General features: G+C 37.0%; 1 protein-coding gene and 1 pseudogene across 1 annotated transcript in view; both read left to right on the top strand.

The window, feature by feature from the left end:
- Window positions 1-640, top strand: part of LOC135220281 (uncharacterized) — a 21108-nt gene extending 20468 nt beyond the window's left edge. The window contains exon 5 of the mRNA XM_064257539.1: window positions 497-640. Within this exon, the coding sequence (XP_064113609.1) occupies window positions 497-617 (121 nt within the window). The 3' untranslated portion in view covers window positions 618-640. The remainder of the gene's footprint in view (window positions 1-496) is intronic.
- Window positions 641-1595: 955 nt separating this feature from the next.
- LOC135218941 (nose resistant to fluoxetine protein 6-like) overlaps window positions 1596-9341 on the top strand; it is a 45657-nt pseudogene continuing 37911 nt past the window's right edge.

The following is a 9341-nucleotide window of genomic DNA, read 5'->3' as shown; positions in this document are numbered from 1 at the left end:
ACTTGATGGTAGAAATCCATATATTATATATGTATATATATATATATATATATATATATGTGTGTGTGTGTGTGTGTGTGTGTGTGTGTGTGTGTGCATATGTGTTAAAGGATAAATACCACTCAACGATACTCAAGGGTAACAGATAAGATCTTTTTCTAGGTTACCTAAATTTAAGATTGAAAAGTTTACGACTTGACTGCCTGGAGTAAGACTCTGTTCTGACTAAACTCCGCGAATGAATTTCCAGGCGGCTAATAAGGTTACACCTTCTGGAGAAATCACTCAAATATCCTGGAGCGATGGTATCCTGCGACTTAGATGTATTATGGCACATCGGGACTCTAGATGCTCCTTGAAATTGAAGCTAAGCACTGCAGAGAAGCCATTTTTCAGCCTAAATCTTTAATGAATATATCATTGCACTCTGAGTATGACCCAGAGCTTAAGCAGCTAAAGATTAATACTAATTTTTTTCTTTCCATGTCCCTCGTAGGCGGTGTGGAGAAATTCACAGCTTCCAGAAGATCTACAAAGGCACCGTTAAAATCACCTGGAAAACTGACGATGAAGTCAGGAAGGCTGGATTCCTGTGTGAGATTAATGGAATACAATGAGTAAGAGAATTTTCTCAATTCAATGGTGATTTCTTTTTCCCAATGAGTATATGGTGTTTTGAGCCCAGTTTTGCAGGTAAATGCACGATGACAAAAGGGGATAAGTTACTTTTTGAAAATATGAGTTCTGCTTCATCTTCATTTTGACAATGAAGACACATACATCCCTCTGCAATGAATTATAACCACAGTTAAAAATATCGCCTTTGAAGAGCGCAAATTTTCGGAAACAAGGAAAATGATTCTGTAAAAGCACCTTTTCAGTTCGAAGAAACTGATACTGAGTTACCTAACACAATGATAGAGGAACTCGACTCTGTGTAAATGAAAGAAGGCCCGTATTTTTTACTCTCTTTTAAATGTGTACTCTTTAGCCTGACCTCAAATAAAGTGGGCATACTAAAGCCAATAGAAAAGAGAGTGAAATCCCTTTAAAAGGAGAGGCCTAACTGAGGGTTACCAGAACACTGTGGGTGGTTAGCAATCCTTATTACACTCAATCAACTGTTTGAAGTAAACATTGTAAAGGATACCAAATGAATGCTATTCGATACCTAGAAGGAAGTCTAAAAACCTCTTTTGTGCACAGCTACACAAGCAACATTTTTACTGTGATACAAGGTTGCTTCTCATGGGTACCAAAAATGTTTAATGTGGAACTGAAAACTTTCTTAAGTAGATTTGCGCTTAAATCATCTTCGTTCAAATCAATCACTCGCAGTAGACACTGGTTAATGAAGATACTGGTTAAAAAAAAAAAAAAAAAAAAAAAAAAAAACATCATTCATCCATTAGCGAGTACCATTGCCAAACCAGCACACTAACATTTCCTTCTGAATGTATTACATATTATGTTACTGGGGATTGCCTGTGACTAATTATTGGACCACGACCATAAGCAGATTATCTCTTTATCATTCTGTATCGGTAAACATGGTGCTAATGAAACGCAGAACAATGCTCTCAAGATCAGAGTTCATTTCAAGGCTAAGCACCTTGATAGTCTGATACCATCACGAGATTGCATTTGGAGTCTCCCTTTAAAAACGATATAAGGGACCTTGTTCAGGTCACTCTGGCTATTCAGAGAGTTGCAGAGAGAGCCAGCAAAATCAGGAGGTTCCCCAAGGTATAGAAGCAGATTTTGTAGGTCCTCTTGCCTTTGTATGATTACTGTTATTTTGTTTGTTAGAAGTTTGATTTGAGGAAGTCTTCCATGTGCATTTACATTATTATTATTATTTTCTTTTCTTTGTTTTTTCTTTTTCTTTTGTCCATAACAATCATCCAATTCGACAGGGTGGTTTGTAGTGTGGGGTTCCGGGTTTCATCCTGCCTCCTTAGGAGTCCATCACATTTCTCATTGTGTGCGCTGTTTCTAGTAGTACACTCTTCTGCATGAGTTCTGGAGCTACCTCATCATACAGTTTCTCCAGGTTCCTTTTCAGGGATCTTGGGATTGTACCTAGTGTTCCTATGATTACGTGTATAACTTTTGCTGGCATATCCCATATCCTTCTTATTTCTATTTTCAGGTCATAATACTTATCAGTTTTTTCTTTCTTTTTCATCTACTCTGGTGTTCCATGGTATTACAGCATCAATGAGTGATATTTTCTAATTGATTTTGTCAACTAGCATCACGTCTGGTCTATTGGCACGTATCACCCTATCTGTTCTCATACCACAGTCTCAGAGGATCTTTGTCATATCGTTTTCTATCACTCACTCAGTTTGATGCTCATACCACTTATTACTGCAAGCTAGCTGGTGCTTCTTGCACAGGCTCCAGTGGAGGGCTTTTGCTACTGAATCATGCCTCTTTTTGTACTGGTTCTGTCCAAGTGCCGGACATTCGCTTGCTGTGTGGTTTTACCGCTTCTAGTTTCCTCTTTTTACTGATCTAAGTAACTCTCGAGACAACTGGCCAAGTTAATGATTCGTCAAAACAGGTCCGAATAATTCTCTCTTTTTACGGTTCAGTGTGTTATTACTGCAGTTCCATAATAGCTGCATACAACTGCAAAATTAGGGGAGGACCCTGGACGAGACCAGAAAACGAGCTCTTGTCGGCGAGTCTTTGTAAAGTGTTTTGTTGCATTCCCGATGATCCGTAAAGGGTGTTCAGTCTTTACCTTGTGTGATTTACCTCTGTTGTTTCTGTTTCAATATTTTGTCTTTTTTACCCATTTTCTTAAAAGTTATTGGTGTTTAGATGCATCCCAATAAGGCTTAAAAGGCATTTTCATTTGAATAATGACTGTGTTGTTAATGTGTTTATGATGAGGTTAAAATGATTTAATATTGTTAGCCTTTTATTATTGTCTAATTCTTCCTAATATTCTAAAATTTGTATAAAAGAGATTTTTAGGTTACATTCCATCCTTTCCATTGACTTTCAAGGGGAAATGTCATTCTTTCTCCCCATGAAACCCTTTTGCATCACAAGAATTCCGTCATCCGTTACGATAGTCGTCCCCTTCTGGGCCAATCGGTCAATCGGTCTTGATGCCACAAGCCCATCGGTCAGATGGGACGACAGGGTTGCCCATCGATCAAAGGAGCAGACCCATCTGTAGACCTTCTAGGGTTTTGTGTGTGTGTGTGTGTAAAGAGGAAGATGACAAATTCCATATAGCTCTGACAACGTTTTAAAAAAATTGTCAACAATTTTTCTGTAGTCTTGAAGAACTCTATAGTAGTCATTGCTGTTGTTGTTGCTATTGTAGTAGTAGTAGTAGTAGTAGCAATATTAGTAGATTAGATTTGCCTTCTAAACGGCTCCCATGCGCGTTATATTCCTCCTTTGCATGTATTTGTTTACGTTTATTGTCTCTTTAATATCATGCATCTTATTTTAATTCATTCCAATTTTCAATTTCTTCAGAATTTTCTCCATGGCCAGTAACTGCAATTAAAGCAAAAAGCTAATATCAACTCCTCACAACGACCCTCTAGTTTAAGTATAACTTTCATGACAGAGCGTTTCTGCCTATTTAACGAAAACCTTCTTTCTCCAGTTTCTTTTATCAAATTCATTTCTGATTCAGGCAAAACTACGAGCTCGTCAACATCTGTTATTTATAGAAATCTGGATGTCATAACCTCAAGGACAACATTTCTATCGCACTTCAAAGATCTCGAAAAAAATTTGCTCACATCCGATAATCTCAGCAGATGTGATCATTTCGACCTTTTGTTTTCTTAAGAGCAAACGTGTATGGCTGTCTTTCTTCTCTTGATATTAGATTGCATAGATAACATTTGTAATTTATTTAATCTTGTATGTCTGGCTCCATCAATAAAATAACTGACTTGCCACCTTAAGTGAGTCTAAATATTCTCCCTTAATGCAAAGACGGTGGCTATTTCATTTTTTACACAGTTCGAGTTTATATGTTAAGAACGAGTAGTTTCTTTTGCGCGACCTATGATTTTGCGTAATCGACCAGAAAGAGTCCCAATTTTAAGCCTCTTCTGCCCATGACGTCACCGTTCCCTTGGTTTCACCTAACCGTATTCCTAAAAGGGCCAGGACCTACTCTCAGTGGGTCGTGACAAGGGCTATAGCTATTCTCTCTCTCTCTCTCTCTCTCATAAGTCTCATCTCCGTAAGGGTATAATGCCTTTATAGTGCTTCCATTGTACCTCATGCGGTGCACTGTAGGTGTTACCTAAGGTTCTTTGCAGCGTGCCTTCGGCCTCTTGCTGCAACCGCTTTCATTCCTTTTACTGTACCTCTGTTCATATTCTTTCTTCCGTCTTACTTTCCAGCCTCTCCTGACAATGTTTCATAGAGCAACTGCTTTGAGGTTTTTCTCCTGTTACACCTTTGGAATATTTCGACTCGCAAATTCCCTTTCAGCGCTGAATGACCTCATAGGTCCTAGCCGTAGGCCACATTTCTATATTCCATTCCATTCAAAAGTCTCGCTGACAGCTGATTAATGTAACATGATTTCTATCATCATTTACCAGGTGATCGACCGGTGCCGTAAAACAATTACGTTTGGCAGTAAATCATCGTATTATACGACTGCCTATATCTTTGACATAAGAGCATAAAATATCCATAACAGTAAATTTATTTGTTTTAAACTTCACGAGGCTATAGATGACAAATGACATGACATCAAAGAAAACATTGTGCTTAGGGCTTTGGAGCCACATAAATCGTGTCGAATCGCAGCAAATCACATAATGACCGATAAGCAGTCCAATCTCCTTTCCGGGAATGACTAGTTGATTGCGCAAGCCAAGCGTGATGTAAGGAGGGAGATATAAAGCAATTTTGATCATTGTCTCAAATCCGTTTACCCTCGTAGCAGGCGACAACGAATGACGACGGGCCAGCATTCCGCTGATATCGCCTGGCGTGAAAGATAAGATAGATCTGGGTCAGATTTCATAAATTCCCCTTCTTTTATCTATCGCTACCAGTCATTTGCTTAAGCACGTATAAATCTAGGGTCAAATCTATGTATTTATAGAGCAATCCCAAATGATCGCTATTCTGATAACAGAAGGTAATAAGAGTAACTCCCCCTCCCCTCTCTCTCTCTCTCTCTCTCTCTCTCTCTCATACACGCACACATACACACACAATTGCATACACGAAAAACATCCTTAGATAAAAGTATCTTAGCAACGTTCATTTTTTGCGTTATGATAATGATCATTTTTTACAAGTCCACATATTGATAAAGAACAAGCTTAAATGGCCATTAACTTGCTAAGCAAGGTACTAGTATATATATAATCTATTTGATATATATATATATATATATATATATATATGATAGTATATATATATATATATTGTTTATTTTAGAGACTCTAAACAAGATCTTTTAATCATGGCACATTTCACGACCTGGTTAATTTGATTCTTTTTTTTTTCAAAACTTTGATTAATCATTCTTCGTGATAATCAGAGCTCATCAAAGAAATCTACATTAGACCTTTGTCTTTGAGATATAGGTGTTTTTCTACATGAAAATCCATTTGTTTTCATACAAATATTTACCACTTTGAGAGATTTTGAATTTTAAACATTGCATCGAATTTGTTAAAACTGAGTATAACTGAAATTACGTAGTATTGCAGATTCAAATGCACCATCAGTAGAATCCACTTATCGGAAAAAAGAACAAATATTTAATTAAACGCTGGATTTAATTTCACGGTGAAACTTGGTCATGACATCAGTTTGTTGAAAGAATAAAATCCTTTGATAACAACCCGTATTGAATTAGGAGCTCTAGATAACGAGAGATTCGCAGGTCAATTAAATGTCAAATAAGCAAACTAGGAATGGACGCTTTCAGGAATTTAATCCTGCATTAGCTAATACTAAAATTGATTTCAAAACCGGTTATATGACATCAATTGTATCGGTGACCTCAGCAAAATGGGTTGGTCTTAGAAATGCAGCCGAGAAAAGAAAATGTTTTGTAATTCATTTTTCGCCACCCGGCCTTTTCGGAGATCTCAAATCTCCACCACCAAGGTTGAGGAAACCACCTCCAAAGGGAGTTGCGCAACTGAAACTTCAAAAGTTCAAGCGTCATTACTATCCTAAGGCAGTGATTGGATTTCAATCATTTACTTACATCTTTATCTATTTATTTATCTTTTTTTTTTCTTTTCAAACAGCTGACCTCGTCTTTCTTTATTCCTTATTACCTCCTGTTGCTTCTTCCAAATGAACGCCTTATTATTTGAGAACTTGAATTTCAAGTCGGCCCTTGTGGGCTTGTTCCATATGAACAGGCTTCATCATCTGAATAATGATGATAATAATAATGTTTCTCATATATGTGAAATGGTTGACTTATGTAAAACAGGTCTCCATCTTCAATCAGACGAATTGAATGCATGTCTACCATGCATACATTTCGCATTTCAAATATCACTCTTGTTAACTAAACCATGGAGGATATTTTTTTTAGTTCCGTTTGTTTGCCAGTGTGTCAGTGGGTTTGGAGTCTGAAGATCCAATTTTAACAAAACACTCGCAGAAATCAACAGGTAACTGACTCAAAACCCACTGACACTGACAAACAAACCGAACTAAAAACATATCCTCTTTGGTTTAGTTAACAAGAATGATATTTGAAATCCGAAATGTATGCATGGTAGACATGCGTTCAATTCGTCTGACTGTAGATGGAGACTTGTTTTATATAAGTCAACCATTTCACATTTATGAGAAATATTATTATTATTCAGAGGATGAAGCCTGTTCATATGGAACAAGCCCACAAGGGCCGACCTAAAATGCAATTTTCCAAAGAATAAGACGTTCATTTGAAAGAAGCAACAGAAGGTAATAGGGAATAAAGAAAGAAGAGGTCAGCTGTTCGAAAATAAATTAATAAATAGATAAATAGATAAAAATGTAAGTAAATGATTGAAATACAATCATTGCTTTAGGATAGTTATGCGTTCCATTTTCGCTTGAACTTTCGTAGTTCCAATTGCACAACATCCCCTGGGAGACTTCTGTAGTCCAGGATGTGAGAAATAAAGGGCCTCTCGAACTGAGAAGCTCTACAGCGAGGATCATTCACTTCATATTGGCGCTGCTGATCAGCGCAAAGTCTTGTTCAGCGAATCTGATTGCTCTCGGCAGGAAAAACTAAATAAAACTAGGCATAGCAAACACGGGATAGCTAGCACTAGCTGAACTTTCTTCCATGAAACTAGTTTCAGAGAAGGAAATCATATCGTATTTGGTATCTACCATGACATATAAAGACACTGCCCTTATAAAAAATGCAACAAATAATTACAGAAGCTAAAAAAGGGACAAAGGATCATAAAAATGCAAAATTTACTTAAGGGAAATTTCAAGATTCAACATTTATTTATCACTCAAATGATTCTCAGGAACGAAGTTGGATTCACTTCTCTAAAAAAAAAAAAAAAAAAAAAAAAAAAAAAAACACACACACACACACAAGGCAATAATTATAGATGCACAGTTGGAATAGTAAGTATTCTGGATAAAATCAACACCACAAAAAGAAGCAGTAAAATTTGGCAGTAGCGTCTTCAGTAACTATTTCGAGGGAAGGCTAATCACCAGATGATCATTGAAAGACTCCAAAAGGGTAGTTCGAGAAAAGTTCCCAAACAAAAAGGTCCACACTGGGAACCCGGTGTACTAAGCATGGCCTCCCAACATTAATTTATCAACTGAGGAAGAAAAGTAAGGGTGAATTTGAAATCCAAAAATAAAAGGTAAAGAAAAAAGATTAAATAAAGAAGACAACACTCTAAGAGACGTTTAAGTCATTACATTTTTCTTCTGTTCATAGACAATGAGAAACAACTGAAAAAGTAAGAATACTGAACATGAGATCGGAGTACAGAGGTGAACAAGTTTATCAACTCTAAACCATTGACCAAGAAATTGTCAGACGATAAATTTAGTAGATCAAGTTAAGTTCAGTCAAATAAGGTTGGGATCGAAATGACCCTTACTAAAGAATGTCGAGATCAATTTGGGGAGACGTGAATGAAATTCTGTGCAAATGGCGAGGCAAATTCAACTCAATTTGTTTCTCTCTTGTTAATGTTGGTTATGTAGTTACCAACCGGTGTACAGCAGTTAAATATGACGCTCGAGATAACTCAGTTGCCATAAACATAAACGCAACTAATCCAGTCTTTTTTATACAGCATATAACTGAACTTCTCATTAAACACGTAAAATGAATGAATAGCAAATGCAATCTTTGGATATGACACGCATGTCAATCATTCTAATCAATAAAACTAGGCTCAAATGATGAACTTGGACATTTAAAAGTAGATTTTTAACGACTATCATGACTCCGTTTTAACTCAATCCCAAAATATATGACTGATACCTTTTTACAGATACAGCCTAGGCGAGCACCGGAGCTGTTCTCTCAAACATGGACCCTAAGATGACTGGCCTTTGGCTTCTTGTGGCCGCTTCTATCACCGGTGTTCTTGCAGTTAGAGAATCCTCTCCCGTCCCCCCACTTCAGTCAATCAAATATTCTCGCATTCCACCATCGATAGCCCTCGAGAAAATCTCAAGGAATGCAAATAAGGACTCTCACCTGAGCGATGCTCATGAGAATTCTGAAGGTAATCATGCACATGAGGACGATGTTTTTGCGGAAACTGAACAGTTTGAGGAAAGGCCTGGACTCTTGAAGGATCTGGGAAAAGGTCTCCTACCGGAATTCGTATGGTATCCTTTGAGCTATTCACAGGTAAGAAAGCTGTAGTCTTCGCTTCGTTCGTATCATTACTGCAAAAGACAGAGTTTAACTATCATAGTTTTTTTTAATGTTATCCTAATGATCACTATCACTAAAATTAGAATCCTTTATAGTGCCTTGGTTATGGGATTGATACTTGTGAACTAAATGGATGAATATATCCCCTTCAAGTTAAGAGGATAAAGCGACTAATGCTGATAGAGAAATCAAGCCAAATATATGGATTGGCTATGATGAACAGAAAAATATGAACGTCCAAATGTGAAAATAAAATCTTAGTTTCACAGTCCCGAATGGACAGAGCTATCCTTTTAAGATTTTTATTTCCAATAATAGATCTGCAGAAGTAGATCTGCAGTCAGTGTGAAATGTCTATTCTAATCACTGTCGAGCTAAGCATAATATTCTAAGCACCATGGAGAACAGTAAACTTGGAAAAAGGTTAAAAAGTTTATCAATCTAC

The sequence above is a fragment of the Macrobrachium nipponense genome, chromosome 1 (genome assembly GCF_015104395.2).
Source record: "Macrobrachium nipponense isolate FS-2020 chromosome 1, ASM1510439v2, whole genome shotgun sequence".
In the NCBI taxonomy this organism is placed as follows: domain Eukaryota; kingdom Metazoa; phylum Arthropoda; class Malacostraca; order Decapoda; family Palaemonidae; genus Macrobrachium; species Macrobrachium nipponense.
This window is presented reverse-complemented; position numbering and strand designations above follow the sequence as displayed.